The 17,850-nt window shown below is 40.1% G+C and overlaps 1 protein-coding gene across 2 annotated transcripts in view; it reads right to left on the reverse strand.

Annotated features, from left to right (window-relative positions):
- The window catches only part of PDZRN4 (PDZ domain containing ring finger 4), a 352,459-nt gene that overhangs the window by 57,800 nt on the left and 276,809 nt on the right, over nt 1–17,850 (reverse strand). For both annotated transcript variants that reach the window (XM_013063000.2, XM_004765544.3), the window contains 2 exons: nt 5,957–6,213; nt 2,773–2,875 (listed from right to left, as the gene is read on the reverse strand). In XM_013063000.2, coding sequence (XP_012918454.2) covers nt 2,773–2,875; nt 5,957–6,213 — 360 coding nt within the window. The remainder of the gene's footprint in view (nt 1–2,772; nt 2,876–5,956; nt 6,214–17,850) is intronic.

Genomic DNA, 17,850 nt, shown 5'->3' on the forward strand with positions numbered 1-17,850 from the left:
ACTATGCCGCTGCAGCCTTTGCTTCCTATGCCCAACACGACTCCCCACCCCCCCAGTGCCCCCATCCCCCTGCAACTGTCAGATTCATTCTGGCAACCAGAGGAATCTTGCTAGGGTTTCAGCTCTTTAGCAACTTCCCGTCCTCATGGGAGAAGTGAAAGGTGCCTCAAGATAAGCCCCTCCTCCCTCTGGCTTCTCCTCCTTGTCCAGGCTGCTAGGGCACTGGCCTCTGCTGTTCCTTAAGCACACAGGGCATGCTTCCGCTTCTGGTCCTTTGTACTTGCCCTTCCCACGTGGCTGCTCTCTTACTTTCCTTAAGTTTCCTATGAGAGAGGCCTTCCCCGACTTCCTTGCATAAGACAGCAAGAGCCCGTCCCAACACCATGCGTTTCCTTTCTCCGCTACCCACGCAGTTGCTCTCCGTTAGCCCTGCCCATCCTGGAACAGTATGTGTCTTTCCCGTTTCCCTGCAGGTGAAGCTGCTCCTGCAGAGGCTTCTTCCATCGCATACTTAGATAAGAGCCTGGCCTATTTTAAGTGCTCATTAACACTGAAGGTAGAAACCAATAGGAGCAGATGGAAAGGAAACCTTCCTCAACTTCTTCGACAGCCTGTTGATGTGCGTTCGTGTCTAGGTTGAGGAGAAATATCTTATCTTTTTTTGAGATGAAGTTCTCTCTTTGGCCATTAGACCTGTTTCCTGTAATGTTCTCTAAGAGGCACAGAAGCAGTCCTGGAAAGGGCTAGACCACTGCATCCTCAGAGCTCTGAGGGAGCTGGGGTCATCTTAGCTGGTCACAGAGGCACTTGACTGGTGTGCGTCTAAGTATAACAGGGCAGAAGACGGGGTTGTGATTTCAACGTCTCCCCACTTAATGTGGCATCCACAATCATCAGCAAGGCTGACAGCCGGGGACTAGATTTTACCATCTAATCTCACACAGCCGTGAGGGATGATGCGTGCCACTCTGCCTCCTAACCAGGACAGACTGAGGAGTGCTAGGTAGAACCATTATTCTCTCCGAAACCTGGTAAATGATCCTTGGGATATTCCCCCATACCTCCGCCCCTCTGTTTAACCATGTACCATGCTTTCAATGCATCCTTTCTCGTGATTGAAGCCTGTCACAGTAATGTCTTCCTTATTTAAATTTCACAGGAACATTCTTATTTCAATCACTCAAAAAGACGCCTTCGGCAAGAGAATCACAGCTGACAGCAAATTAATGACTATGATGCTGTGATTAGTTGAGATTACAGGCTACAGAGGACCTGTCTGAGCATTTACCACTGTCATCATACTGAGGCTGGCATCTATTAGGGATTTATATTGTTCAAAAAAGAGGATGTGCTTCAGCTACAGTAAGCCCTACAGAAAGGTAAGGAAATCTGTCTGCACTGGAATATTCAATGATATGTTAATTAATTACATAATTTTTACTGTTAACCTGCTAGCCTAAGCAAGTTTTTCTTCCATGCCCTCCCTCCGAATACAGATTTATTTTTAATAAAGCTTGAAGGCACAAACTAAATAAAAAGCTGAAGTGAGCTAGGTAAATCCAGTCCCTAAACCCAAAGTATTCATTAGCTGAAAGGAAAACATCATTTAATCTTGAATTATTTGGGTAAGTGACTCAATTTTGTAATTTGTTTTTCATGAGAAGACAAAACTTAATGGATATTTCAGTGCATACCAGTCCTTGAATAGATTTATAAAATAAAACTTTTCAATCAACTTAATGGAAAAGGGATGAAAAATTAGTAGGAACAACAACAACGCTGAAACCATCTACTCAGATGCTAGGTATCATCACACAAACGATTTCGGTAATCCCCAGCAATGACTTTTGCGGGGCGAAGATTTCAAATAAACGTCTATTTGCTTTGGGTGAGCTTCACGGAATCGGCCTTATTTGATTTCAGATCCTCCTAAGGGAAGAGATTTCAGGATTTCCAGGTTGTAAAGCGGAAAAGAACATTTTGCTGAACTTGTATGACATCATCTAAAGCATTAAAAGGGCAGATAATCATGGGTTCTCTACCTGTTTACCAAAGCTTCTTTACCTTCCCAATCTACTTTATTTCCAAATGTCAGAGTGGTCTGAAACCTTTCAAAGATTTATAGACGGCAGCAGAAGAGGAAAGATTAGGATAAATCCTTTAACTTTTGTGAAAGCTTTTAAATAATTAATCGATGGGCTTTTGGAATTATTGTATATCACAGTCTAGGTACTCTACTGTATATGGTGTTAAGGCTAAATAATAAAAGGGCATTAGACCATTCCTCTTTCTAGAAAGTCAGTGAAACTACTTTTTATGGCATATACTTGAGTCACAAATAAAGAGAATGTTGAATAAGTGAAAGAAAATATACCTAATATAAAACAATTTAGTTTGTCAACTAAAATCAAAATACCAATGAATGAAAACAGAAGTACAATCTTGATTTTAAATATAATTTTTTTTCAAACTCTACTTGGAAATTACCTCATGACAGTAAAAAGAAAAAAAATGTGGCTGCCGTAATACTATGTATGAAAATCAACAAAAATGCAAGCAAATTATTTTCAAGCTTATATTATAAAAATGTTTTCCAGTATATTTAAAATACTAGACACAAACAGCCCAAACAAACAATAGGTAAAAGAACTTACCCTCAATATGTAATAGACAAAATATTTCTCACAGTAATAGTTAAATTTTTCTTGTTGTGCAAAACCCCTCAACCATAACTTCACGAAGAAACGTGAAGTGGTGTGAAAACGATCTTACCTCATATTCAAAGTCCTCTGCTCTGTCTGCATCAGCAGGCAAGCTGGAAAGATACTCATTGTCCTCATAAAACTCATGCTCCATTGGATGAAGAGAATGGCAGCTGTGGGGAATGTAGCGAGATGACAGAAATGGATCAAAAGGGTTGTTTTCAAGATTAAAACTGATTTTAGAATTTCACTTGTTTTCTCTGCTTTGCCATAAGACCTGTAGCAATCCAGGCTTTGAGTGAGCTAGAAGCTCGCAAAAAGCGATTGTTTTCTCTCTCCACTCCATGGGGTCTGTCAATTTGATTTTCTGAGAGAATACTAAGAGGAAGAGCCCATAGCCAGAACTGCACTCCAAAGAGTCTGATGTGAAATCTCTGACGAGCCATGGTGCGGGATACTCCCTGGCCTGCTTCCATTCCACCAAATGTGACTTGCTCCGTACCTGGGTATGTGGCTTCTGAGACCACAGTCTACCCAAAGAGGGGTTTTTATAATGAAGTACTACCCATTTCCTAATGCACAGCTCCAAACTGTTTTTTGAAATCTGATTTCAAAAGCACCCATTTTTCAGATTGTAAAACATACTTGCCTTGCCCTCAATCCTTAAGACCTGCTTCCTTGTTCTCCCTCACAACCCACATTTTTCCCTCCTTGATAGAGGGCCCGTGCACAAATATTAATCGGCATTCATGGTCACACCTCGCTCGAAATTCCTATAAGCCACAGGGTTTCATAATCCCTTCCAAAAATACAGAGAGGATTAAAGGAAATGAGGGGGACCTGGAGCATTGTACATAAATTTTATTTATCTCACTTCAGAAAAATGTTGTAAGTCATTTATACAAGTGCTTTAAAATTGCTATATGCTATGATATAGATCCTATACTTTAGATCATGTGAAGGTCAAGTATAGTTTAAAGGCAAAGGACAGGAGGGCATCTCTATTTCTAGAAGTTAGTGAAAATGACTCAGTGCAATTAAGCAAGCTGGTGGCAGATGCGATCTCCAAGCTCCACCAGGGTGGACATTACCGAAAAACTGGTTAGTAGTATAAACCGTATCCTTATCTTTAGCCCAAAGGTGCACAAGAGACGCACCCTGGGGTCCTCACACCCTCAATATCAACATTCTACCATCTCTTCTCACTGCTCTCTATGGCTGTCATCTCCACATAGGGCTAATCAACGTGAACCCCAACAGCAAAAGCGGTACATGGAACATTTTGCTTGCTGGTCTAACAGGCAAACCGTCCTTGCTTAAATTTAGACTGGCTCTGAAAACCCATTTGGGCTGGTAAACCATTAAGCTTGCTGCTTTGGAAAACTAATGGGTTTCTCTTGTCTTTCAGTTGGTTAGAAGGGAGCCCTGCCACAAGGAACACCTTATTGATTCAATAAACATTTATTGTTTACCAGATGCGAGGTCCTCTGCCGAGGGCTAGAAATCTGTAGGTACACCAAATCCAGTCCTTGCCTTGTGCACAGGGTAGAGCAGAAAGGTGGGAATGTCAAATGTGAAATGTGAGATTTCAGGGGAAATATGAGAGCAGATGGGAGGGGGGATGTCCCTACTGCAGTTCTAGGAAGTTTGCTAGAAGAGGTTGCCTTTTCGCTAAGGTCTGCAGGACTTACGGAGAGTGACATAGGGTATCTGTTTAGAGAGTCGGTAGTGGGGTCGGACCTCTTAGGCTCAGAAGCCCGGCCCTAGCACTTCCTTCCAATGTGACCTCGGCCAAATTACTTAACATCTTCCCTCATCTGTGATGGTAATAGTACAATGCACTCCCTCTAAAGACTGTTGTGAGGACTAAGTGGGTTCATAAATGTAGACCAGTTGTAATGTTACCAAAAACATGCCAAATTAGTTAATAAATGTTAGCTGTTATTCGTTCAAGAGAGTGTTAATTGGAGGTTTCCTCTGCGTCAGGGAGCACTTATCAATATTCAGTCTTTGTTTGCCAGTGTATTCTTTTTCTCCTCCTCTAGAAGGTAGGTGGTGACTTTATTTTCCTTCCCAGTTACATGCCCAGCACCTACTTCCAGTGCCGGATAAAGGGGGCTATTTGATAAGTAGTGGTTGCTTGGATGGAGTACGAAGCAAGATAAACAGCATTCTTGCCCTCCTGGAACTTGAAGTTTCAAGGAGTGGCTTCCAAAACATGACTGTACCTTAAAATTGCCTAGGGAGATTTCGGCAGAAAGATTTGGTGCTTGGGGCTCACTCTAAAAACTCCTTTTTGATTGGTCTGAGGTAGGATTCAGGCATTGCATTGATACGCCTTTTTAAAATTCCCAGGTGATTCTAACGCACACCTGTGGACCACTGACACAAACCTAACAGAAGCCACTAAAGGGCAGGGAAGTGATCAGATCTGTGTTTTACAGAGTGCAGAATGGACTGCAGTAGGCAATGAAAATGCAGCCTCAAGAGACCATTGTTCTTATAAATCAAACTCTCTAATGTTTGAATATTTGCTGCATAGTGCACAGAGCAAAATGTATGGGGCAAAACATACTTCCTCATAAAATAAGACTGTACAAGTAAGATTATTTGAATAAAATCTCTCGACCTGTCTTTAAATGAGGTAAAAAATTGGGGAAAGATATTCCTTTAATAGATTCTGATTTCACAGCCCTTATACTTACTCACTGACAGTCAGAATCTTTTGTTGACATCTCAATATATTGGGTAATTGCTTTCTTTGGAGAATTGCACTTTAATTAAATTAATTTCCTAGCTTTTCCTTTAAAGAAGAGAAAAGCAAGAGGGAAAGAGAGAGAGGCGACCCACAGAGGAGAACAGAGTGCCAACACGCCACTTTGTGTCAGTCTTAATAAGGTTTTTGGCAGCTTTGGTGAGAAAAGCTATTTCCCTGACTGGTGCTCATGAGTCGCATGAGGTTTTTGATGGCTGGAAATATGAAGATGAACTAATCAGAGCCAGAATTGTTCATTGCTCCGCAGCAAGCATGATTCCTTACGTGAAGCAACTGTGTGGGTCAGGGAAAGTCACTCACAGGGTCAGCTGGGATCTAATTGGATATAGACACGATGGAGACGTTTTCCAAAGAGAACTGAGAGCCTGTCTCTAAAATGGTCAGCTTGCTAGTGTGACTGATTCTCTCCAACACCTACTTGGAATGCTGAATGAAAACAAATAGGGCTTTGGGGAAAATGACAGGAAAAAAAAAATACCTGTCTGAGAGCAGGAAAGGACAGATGTCTGGCACTGGAGGGGTAGGTGGCCGAAGTTTTGCCAGAGCCATGATGTGCTCAAAGGTGATGTCTGTCTGAGTGCTAGCGTCCATGAGCTGCACTGCTGGGGCCGTTCCATAGGCTGGTTTACTGAGAGGTGTTCGTCTTAGCACCTGGACCACAATGGGCTCCTTGGCATTTCGAAAAGCTTCCACTGCCTCTTCATGGGTGGCTTTTGAGAGATCCTTCCCATTGACCTGTGAAGATACAAGGACATTGCTCATCGCAGAGGAAAGAACAGAGAGGCTGTCATCCTAGATTAAGAAAAGGTGGGAGGCTAAGTTTAAACACCCGCTCTCATACGAAGTTTATAAAGCATTATTTAATTGGACACGGACATTTACTGAACTCTTCACCAATACTCGGAAGTGAGGAAGATTAGGAAAACAACTGCTTCTTGGTTCATTTGGAAGGATACTGTCAGGATCATTAGTAAAGATTAAAAAATTTGAATCACACATCAGCCTCAGAGAATGTTCACCCAAACCTTCAGATAGGTAGAAATGTTAAGTATGTCTTTTAAAAAAAATGTTCGATCCATCTCTTTGTGGAATTTTCAATATTTAATCAAAGTTTGACTGGCTTGATATCTGATTTTGTGGGTATTGTCCAGTTTCTTTCATATTAATTGTTTTTAAATCCAAGACCACGTTATTGTCATAAAATCAAGACCATATTACCATACATTTTATTGTAAATCTTGGCTGTTCAAAGTGTGGTCTGTGGACCAGCAACATAAGCATGAGCATAAGAGATTACTAGAAATGCAGAATCCCTGACCCAACCCAGGCCTGCTGAGTCTGAACAGGATCCCAGCTGATTTACACGCACTTGAAGGGCACACTGCTCTAAAACATCTCTGAATATACTCTGTTCCTTTGGATCCTTGCCCGTTTTAATTTATACCAATTTCCGACTCTCCAAAGTAGCCCTGGACATAACAGAGAGAGAGGGAATGTATGCCTTTGCTCTCTGTCACTGCTTCCCAGCAGGGCCAACTACTGGCATTTGGGAGAGAAAAATCATTTTTTTTGTGAGACTCTCCCATGCCTAATTACCAAGAGCCAGTGCTGTGCTCCCGCCTTTGCGGCACTCCAGACACCTGCACAATTTTCTAAACACCCTTTCCAGTGGCAGGACAGACTGCTCTCACATTGCTGTCAGTTTATTTCCCTAAAACCAGTCCTGATGACAGAGTCCACCGTGGAAGTTGTTTTAATAAAGGCCTACAGCATCCTGAAATATCTTCACCCTAGATGAATCAATAATGTTGGTTTTTGCAAATAGGAAAAGATACTTAGGGGCACAATACTGTGCTTAAAACCCCTGAAATGACACTCTTTCTAGACAATGAAGCCATCTGCCTGTTGGGGAGGCTCTGATAACAGCCATACACCAGCGAATCCTTAGGGATCCCTGGGTGACTTAAGAAGAAGCAAAGAAAGTCGCTGAGTTGCAGTCAGAGAGCAGTGGCTGACATCCAAATGAGCACATTCTCCCTCCCTGAGTAGACAAAGAATATGAACGTGCTCAGAGCAAGTGTGGGGGTATTTGGGGGTAAATGATACAATGCCAGGTAGAAATCATCATGTCATGTCGAGACAGGCTTAATGACCTGGAGGACCTAATTTACTCAATGGACCCTGAAAGAGTTAATGTGCCTTCAAAAATTGAGCAATTAAGTCTCCTCACCAGCAAAATATGTCCCAGTACAGTTCTTGGATCACTAGTAAGAAACTTCAGTAGACAATACAAATGGTTACCTACCAGTGTGCACACACTCATGAATCTTTACATTCTCACTCTGATTCTTTTCTCTATGGACTAAAGTTGACAATTATTGCTGCCTTGGTATTGGTACAACCTTGGAATGTCTGGATCACCTTGGGCATGTGGGAGTATGTGAACAAGGGACATCAGTGGACATAGTCATTCATTCCTTGAGCTATTGGTCTAGGGTACTTTGGGCCGAGGCCACCACTTTCTCTCTTGGAGATATGTAATCAGCAGATGGTAAGTGAAATCCAAGAATGGAGAAACAAAACCTAAAATCTAGCCTCTCGTCTTGCCTGGTCTCATTCTTTATGTATCACACTGTGGTCAGTATTTAAGAACTCCAGGGTTGTAGAAGATGATCCAGTAGTAGAATCTATGGGGTAGGGAGAAACTGCCCTTTGTCTCCAGGCTTCTGCTTTATGGTGTCCCTGGAGTTTAGTGAATATCCAGTCCTGCAAAGTCTTACATCCTTCTCACCCTGAAAAGAAATCTTGGTCATAATCTATAAGTCTTACATTTAAAGTAACCCCTAATAGGGTAGAATGAAAGAAGACAGTGCCCTTTTTGAAGGACTTCAAACAATATCTGAAGGTAAAGAGAAAAACAATTTGTGGCTAGGGTGTCTTCCAGTCACACATTAAATCCTTCTAATGCATAAATTTTGTGTCATTATGTAGTGGGCAGACTAATGCCATTATCCTATTTCTTTCTCAAGGTGGCTCAGCGCCTTGCCTACAATGTAGTCTTGGTATTCCTTTGTTTCTTACTTGTTTTTGTGATTTTCAAAGCAAGAGTAATTTTTAAAAAGTGAGTCCCTCACTGATTAGTGATTATTTCTGCAAAATCCAGAAACGTATAACAATTTCTGCAGAAACATAAAGATTACCAAAGAGTATTTTAGGCTGTGAAATAATTAGTTCTTATTATAATGTTCACTATATGCAGACAGTATTAGCGTTCTCACAGCAAGATCAATAGCTATTGATTCTAAGACCCGTACATTCATTCATTTACAATTATAGCATTTATATGTAAATTTCATTTTTTGCTTTAAGGACCATCAAATACAATCTTACAAAAGGCCAGTCAATAAAATCTCAAATATCTTACTTCCCCATTGGGAATGCTCTTTTCTTCCAGTTATCATGCAGCTGACCTCTATTTTCATAAGCTATTTAATATCTCTCAAAGTAAAGAAGTCTATGACCTTTAAAGGCTCTACTCTCCCATGTGATCCCTTAGAAAATGTAAGCACTGATGATACTAAACACTTTTTTTTTTCACTTCACTTGAAGTTCATCAACATACTGTTAGCCTCCCCAAAGGTCACCATTTCATAAATTACGCCTTTCACAATAACAAAAAAGAATAGCTTAATTGGGGTTCTCTGGCAGTTGCTTTGCTCAGTTATCATCAGTTACAGTCAGGAAGAAGAACACTGGGAAACTATCTGAGGTTTTAATCCCATAGAAAAAAGTTTGTAATAAATGAACAAATAAATTAATAGCCAAACCTCATTTTTCCCAAGTGGCCAGACTCTAAACCAACATGGTATCTGGTATTCATGGTGCCTTATCCTTATCATTATATTTCTTTTCCATCATATTCTCTCTCTCTCCTTTCCTTGCTTCCTCTCCTGCCCATCCCCCCTTCCCTGTCTCAACATTGCTTTTGTACGAACTGCCTACAATTTTTATATGTTTTATGAAATGAGACAGGAGATGGAGAAGCCCTCTGTTAAAGGTGTCCCACCAAATGTAGGTAGTCATGGGTGCAGATCACAAGTGTTCTGGGTGCCTAGTAAAAGGAGGGGGAAAAATGCCAGAAGAATAACAGGAAAGCTGATTTTCAAGAGGAAAAACTGCCTAAGAAGAATTGCGAACAAAACTGATGGGAAGAGAAGTAATTTGAAAATTAAAAGAGAAATACGCATTGCGGGGCTTGAGTTTGAAGTTTTCATGCAGAAGGGTTTCAAAAACGCTGGCGATCTGATTAAAGCATGGCATAGAGAAAGAGACTTCATGAAGCTGTTGGTGAAAGGCACAGGTGAGAAGTTAGGGTGTCATAATAAACACGAAATGTCTACAAGATAATACCCTCTGTTACCATAACATCTGGCACGTTGATAAGTGTTCAAAATAGGTTCGGTCTGCCTCTACCAAGCAACTGGAGGGCAGCAACTAGAATAGAACTGCAAAGACGCACGTGATCTCTATCTGACCAGGGGCTAGCAGTCACACAATGGGATGACTGGACTCCAAAGGTGATTGAACCACCTGAGTTGGGATAAATGAGAATCCAGAGCATTATACCTTGAAAGGGTTAGCAGAATTGGCCAAAACACCAGGAAGGAAAGAAGATGCCAATGATAAAAGTTCCAGGGTAGAAAGACTATCCTCGTAACAACTACATTTGTGACTGGAAGCCAGTGGAAGGAGTAGCCGTAATCACGTCAAACTTGCAGCAGCCGGAAGACATTCAGAGGAACTAGCAAACGGAGGACTGACGACTAAAGGAGACACTGATGGTGAGAAGCCATCCTCTGGGAAGGCTTCCCTCATACCCCAGCACTTAAGTTGAAAAATATACAGAGATGAAAAAAAAGTGTCTTGTTTCTAATAAGTTATTTTCCATTATATTGATAAGGATAAGGGGATAGGAGAAAAGTAGTGGCTTTTCAGCAACTGATGCAGAAGTGTGAACACATTTGTTGTGGCAGATGGGCTAATTAATCCATAAGCAACTTGTGAATGTTAAGTAAAGAATATAGCTTTTCATATGTAAACCATATCACGCCAATGTTTGATGAGGCTTCTGTCTAACGAACAATCTACCCTTTTGGATAAACTGCAAAATCTGGGCCACTTGTCAGTAACCTCCCCAGAGTGACTGGTGGCCTCAGCTTGGATATGAGCTGTGCTACTTTGATTATTTCTCCAAATCCAGCCACATGCAAAATTTTCTTGAGTATCAGAAAACAAACAGGCTTTTCTTTTTTTCCTTTTGAAGTGCAAACAAGTGCGTGAATAACCAAGTCACCCTAGCGTGTTGCCATTTCCAGAGTCAGCTGTTTGGGAATGATGAGAACTTCCAAATCTCTGTTTCCTCTTACGAAAAATCAGGCCTTTTTATGCATCTGTGCCTTTCATGGGAAAATACATACAGGACTACACAACAGAGGAAGCATAGAATACCTAACATTATGTACAATTTATATAACCCAATTTCAAGTTGAGAAGAAGTATAAAGCCCGGGGAATATTGCTTGTTTCTGTTTACAAAAATTTTATTGCTTCCTTTCTTCATTCATTCATCCGGTTGTTAATGGTCAGCTTTATCGAGATGTAGATGACAAGGAAAATTATAAGATATTTAACATGTCCATTGTGTTGATTTGATAGATGTATATATCGTTAAAGAATTCCAACCATCTAGTTAATTAACACATCCATCATTTCATGTACTGATTAATTAGTTTTTTTGGTGAGAACATTTAAGTTCTACTCCCTTAGCAAATTCCAATAATATAATACAGTGTCACCAACTCTAGTCACTGTGGTCTACATTTGGATCCTCAGAGCCAAGCAGTATAATTCTGGTTGGCATACCAGTTTATAAGATCTTCCCCCTTCACAAATAAATGTGGAATTAATTTTGACTAAAGTCCCTATGAGAATGCTGATCAAATGCTCCACCTGATAATTAGGGAGGTGTTATAAAAACATGTTCTAGTAACATTTTATATAAGGAGGAAACAATATTTAAATTACTGCTAAAATGTTGGGTATGGAAGAAATTTAAAATAATCCAAACCCTACAGTCATTAAAGCATTTGTCATATGTAATTGTTCAATCAGTTTTAAGGAACTGAATCATATAATGTTTTTCTAAACTTTGGTATGTTTGCTTCTGTGAGGACATCTGTCCTATAAATTAAGCATAGCACAGTATAAAAATATTTATAGTGAAAAGAACACACAGAGTAAGAATTGTCAAAATTATATGAAGAAAACCTAGCAAGATATTGACTAAAATAAATTTTGACATTTTAAAATGTTACTCATGAACAAAATAATAATTTGTGGGTTTGTGATAATTTAGAAGAATACAAGATATGTTAGATGGCATTATACCAAAAGTCTGCATAGTACACTGTTCTGTTTTGAAAGTGCTATTACTGGATTTTGGGAAGAGAATAAATATGTAATTATCACATCTGATGTAATAAGCAGATTTATTCAAAAAGTGATTCTGGGCTTCTCTTGGCTTATTGGGACTATGAGGGACCGGTGGCTTCATTTTCCCGGTGTATGGGGGTGTGACAGCTTCCCGTGGGTTCCAACATCCCCCAGGGCCGGGCAACTGGTTTCCCAGCCAAATGGAAGTCACTAACTTCTAACCCAGACATTCTGAACCTCTTGTATTCTGTTTCCTTCCTAACAATGCTCCCCAAAGAGGAGAAAACCACAGTGGGTAGGGATCCTTGCACTGGAATACAGACCTAACACAAGTCCAGCCGTTTCGGACCCCTGCATGACTCCTGGGCTGCTCACTCCTGAATTGGACATTTTCCCAATAAAGACTGTTGCCTAACCTATAGAACTCGTGACACTGTGGGATTTGCCCTTGATTAACATTTGTGTGACATGATACGCATTTACAACCTAAGAAACTGACTGTATTAAAAATGCTTATTTATATAATAGTAATGAACAGCAGACCCCCAGTAACCCAGTGAGATATCTAGAAAGCCTGTTGTTACATTTAATTAATTGACTGTGACACTGAGGTCCCTACAGCAGGACAGTATGCTACTTCCTGTTGGAACTTTCGCAGCACACTTTGATGGTGAGGTGTAAGTAGGACTTGGCTCCAGCCTTTCTTATTAAAATATTACAGACCCATTCTTTGTGAATTTATCAGAACTATTCTTATAATTTTGGTTATAGTAAATCCTGGGGAGGCATCATTCATATTGCTTTTTCCCTTGATTATCTTTTCTTTGTTTCATTTTTTGTGTCCCTTTTTCATATTTTCTGTTTCTTTCCTGAGGCTCCCTGCCACATTCTTCTCTTCTGAGCTTTCCCATTTGGAAGTGGTTTTTTATATAAATTGTTCCTGTTATTAAAGAACTGGTCATGATATGTTTTGATTCTTACTGAAGGATATAAATTGGAAGTCTATACAACATAAGTTTATTGACCGCTTTATAAATACATTTATTTTCCCTCGTGTTAATGAAAGAAATGGAGGTATCTGCTGTTTGGTACATGAGCTGGGGGTTCTTGGTCTATCCATCAGATGCACAGTCTACTCTTCTCTGCCCAGCTCAGGGCTCTGGGACATGGACCACTGTATATGGCATCACTAGGTTCCCTGCTTCATGTATTTTGCTTGGATTGGTTAAGGTAAGAGAGTTAGTACTCTGTGTCTTTGTTCAGGCTCCTCTCCCTTGGCTTTCAGGACACCAAATCTTGCTAGGTTCTGTTCACATCCCTCGCCTACTTTCCACTTTCAGGTCTATGGGCAGTAAGGACTTCTCTTTCTATGGCGATTCCCTAAATTCTTTTTCCTAACTCTGCTCACACCTCCTAGAATTTGCCCCCTTATTAAACTCACTTCCATTAAATCCTTCAAGTGTGCCTTCCAGTTCCTTCTGGGACCCTGCCTGATACAACTAGACATAACCTGTCTGATTTAAACAAAAATAAAGCAGAAGCTAAAACTTAACATCTTTGCAAATTAAGTTCACTATCAAAATTAGTTGCATCAAAAATAGAATTTCTGGTGTCTTGGATTTAGCAGAAGTAGCATTTTTAAGGGAGTACAAAAATACAACTTTCATTGAGCTCACAGAGCAAATCTAAAGTATTCACATATTTGATGTGCATGCTTATTTCACAGAATCTCCCTCAGTTGGTCTTTGTATTTCTCCTTCATTACATTCAGGTTTTGTATTTTCTGGCAAGAATATCTAGAAGTGGTATTGTGTCTTCCTCAGTCTATCCCAGCAGGAAGCAAGTAATATGGATTTGTCTGTTGCTGGAGACGTTAACCGTGAGGACTTCTTGAAAGTGAGAGGGTGAGGGGTGGGGGAAGGGAGAGGATGAATCTAAACCAAATGGAATGGAATATTAAATTTTGAGGAATCTAGATGAATGCTATTTGAGAATTCTTTATACCATTCTTGCAGCTTTTTGATAAGCCTGAAATTATGTTGAAATGAATGTTACAAAATCTTGTTGTGTTTGTTATTAGTTAAAAACAGATTCATGTTATCATCACTTAGAGTTAAAAATAATTATAAGGAATTGTCGGACACAGAGTTTGTTTCTGGATTTGCATATCTTTAGAGAAATAAATTCCCGCTCTGCGCTGAATGTCTTTTTTCCTTGTGTACGTGCATACACAGACACACACAGACACACACACCCCTACAGCAAAAAACACAGATTGGTATCACCAACTTTATCATTGTCATAACAATTCATCTACCAAATATCACCTGAAATCCTGTTCTCCTCCAAGCTGAGCTATTTAAAAAGATAGATGGCTGCCTTCTGGCTAATTGTGGGAGCTCTTTCATTACTATAAAAAGACTTTTTATATCTCAAGTGACTCTATAAGCAGTGAATAATGACTTGAAGTCTTTGGGGGAGAGTCCACTGATAAAATGGTAGGATAACAACTACTTACTGACCTTTTACTTCCTAAGATAATACTAAGCTGATGTAGCTGATTATTAATAAACCTATCCATTGAGTTTTGACACATTGGATCCAAGTATGTTCAACTTAATGAGAAATTCTCATGCAGACACGAAATTTTCTGTAATGGGCCTAAGGGTGTAAAGACATAAGGCATATATAGGGCAAATACTTTTGAAATGAACTCAAATTATTTCATTGGGAAAAAAACTTCATTGTAATTAAATGACCCAGATTTTCTTTTAAAAATTACTATAAACAGCATCAGTAAGTGAGGACTTGGAGCAATTCATCTTTTATGTCCACTGAAAAAGAGGAAATGTGCTCTTAGCCCTTGGACAAGAGCTCTTGGTCCCATTTTTTTGTTATATGGATATCAAGAATATAACCTTGGGGCACCCTGGTGGCTCAGTGGGTTAAGTTTCTTCCTTCGGCTCAGGTCATGATCTCAGGGTCCTGGGATCGAGCCCCGCATTGGGCTCTCTGCTCAGCAGGGAGCCTGCTTCTCCCCTTCCCCTGCCTGTCTCACTGCCTACTTGTGATCTCTGTCTGTCAAATAAATAAATAAAATCTTCAAAAAAAGAAAAAGAATATAACCTTGTGTCTGTCACACTAGCAAGACACCAAATAAATGCCCCAAATAACTACCTGTTAAGTTAAAGGAATAATAAACGTGTTCCACATAGTTACTAATAAGGGACTTGTAACATGGCATCTGTCAGAAGAACATCAAAGATGCCAACAGCATCTTCACCAGAGTTTTGCTGTACCCTATCTATATAAGCGATCCCTATTTAAATGTTTCCATGCAGAAAAACATTGTGCGTGACAAGAAACTGACAGTTTTGTTGAGTGCCTAAGTTAAAAGCCCAAAAACATGCTTGGCACATGATTGATACTCAATAAACACGTGCTAAATTTTCATATATTCCTCAATCAAAATCCATGTTAAAACACGTGATTGTATTTGTCATTAAAGTTATTCGTGTTTACAAACAAACTGCTTTCTTTTCACTCCCACCCCCAGGAGGCAGCCCAGTGCTCCATATTATTCCATTTACTTGAATCTATTGTATACATTGAGTGGCGTACAAAGTTGAGCCCTCCTCATAAGCCCCACCCATCTGTTAAAGTTGTAGTACCAAAGAACATGATGCAGGGAGCTTTCGGAAATGAGGTCTCCACAGTTTTCAGTATTAGCTGTGTCATTCTGAGGAAGTTATTGAAACTCTCTGAGCCTCAGTCTCTTCATCTGGAAGAGGAGATGCTAATACCCCATGCAGAGTCATGGACAGGATCAAAGAAATATACAGCTAAGGCAGCTGACAGAGTGCTATGATGTTGAGCCATGCTTCCTTCCTGAGGAAAGCTTGAGTGACGGAGATTCGGTGATTCTCTGGGGATCCAAGTTAACACCTGTGCTTAGAGTTCTGGCAGCGACAACAATAATAGTATCAGTTAGCACCGAGTGAGCATTCGTAAAGTGCCAGGAACCAGGGGAAACACTTGGCTCATGTGTTCTCAGACACACCCAGCAACAGTCAGGTGAGGTAAGGATTTTATCTCCGTTTGAAAGTTGTAGAAGCTGAGGTGTAACAGTCTGAGCGAGGGAAGGCACCCGCCCTTTACAACATCTTAGGGAAAAACAACATCTACATCGATGATTTTAAGCCAGCTTGTGAAGAGCAGGCACAAAGGTACTAACAGTGTCCTGTGGGGGCACAAAGAGCCGACTGTGCCCAGAAGCATAGGGATTTGATACTTGAGTTGGGTCTTTAAAGATGAAGAGTTTTGTAAGCTACAAAGATAGGAGAAATGAAAAGGAAACTTAGGTAAAGACATGGAAGAGCAAGTCTTCTGGGAACCAAAGAGATATTTGGTGTGACAATGGGGGATTTGGATAAACATCAGGCAAAGAAGTGGGAAAGAAGTCTCTGACACAAATCCCACAGTCCTCAATAGGCCATGGTAAAGTTTTTTTTTTTTAACTTATTATTTAATTTTTTAATATTTATTTGAGAGGGAGAGAGAAAAAGAGCACCCAGAAGGAGAGTGAGAGGCAAAAGCAGACTCTCTGCTGAACGGAGAGCCCAATGCAGGGCTCGATCCCAGAACTCTGAGATTATGACCTCCACCCCAGGACTCTGAGATCATGACCTGAGCTGAAGACAGATGCTTAACTGACCGAGCCACCCAGGCACTCCTAAAATATTTGTTTTAAACAACTCCTTTCATTGGAAAAGCAGCACGATCTCATTTAGGTTTTGGGAAGATAATTCTGAAGGTTGTGTTGAGGAATAACAGAATGGAAGTAGGGAAACCATTTAGGAAGTTACTGGGAAAAATGATCAGTGCCCAGATCAAGACAGGGACAGCCTGGATGGTCCAACTAGAAGAGGAAGGACAGGGGTGTAAACTAGTGCTCTGATCCTTTCTATCATATCTATTCCAACGAGACTTATCAGATTAGCAGATCCAATAGCACAGCCTAGCCTCAGTTTCTATTCCAATTAATTAAATCTGCACCGTAAGGAAATACAAGCTGTAGAAGTTGCATTTTATGTAGAAAGACATAAAGGCTTTCCAAGTAGATATCGCCTATCCCCTATAGACGTTTATTTTCTGTCATTATCTTAGAGCTCAAAAATTACCTCTTCCAATTTTCCCAAACTTTTTCTGGCTAGTACCCATCTAGCCAAATGGGCAACTATTTTACTACACATAACACACACACACACACACACATACACACACACTCACAAACTCATACACAAACAAGTGTATATTTTCTAGGGTCTTTCACTTGAATCATTTACAACCTTGTATGGAATATAACCTTAGAAAGATATTTTACCCAAGTGAATACATAGGAATTTTATAAGATAGGGGTTAACACAAGAAAGTAGAACTTGCATGATATATAACCGTCTCTTTCAATATCAGCATCTCTAACTTAGTGCCTGGAACATGAAAGGTGTTTTATACCACTTTGAAAGGACAGGACAAAATCTGAACAAAGCCATCAACCAAGGAGAAGCAGGAGGTTTAAATCATTTTCAACAATCAATTCTGCCATTTGAATTCATTCTGACACTTGTTGAGCTCAGTCAATGACATGAAACTACAGAAAAAAGGCCGAGTCCCCAGGGAAATTTGCAAGCGTCTACATCCGCAAATAAAGCCACCTGAACTTGTGCCCATAACCTTTCTAACACCATGCTTCCAACTTCCTCAAATTTATAGGCTTTGAAGAGAAATATTTTGTTCCATATTAACAACAGAGAAGATTGCTGCTTAAGGCAAAAGATGAAGTAAATGTATTTAAAATAGCAACTGATGCTATTTTATACCA

This window comes from Mustela putorius, unplaced genomic scaffold (assembly GCF_011764305.1).
Source record: "Mustela putorius furo isolate JIRA1106 unplaced genomic scaffold, ASM1176430v1.1 tig00537227_pilon_pilon_pilon, whole genome shotgun sequence".
Classification (NCBI taxonomy): domain Eukaryota; kingdom Metazoa; phylum Chordata; class Mammalia; order Carnivora; family Mustelidae; genus Mustela; species Mustela putorius.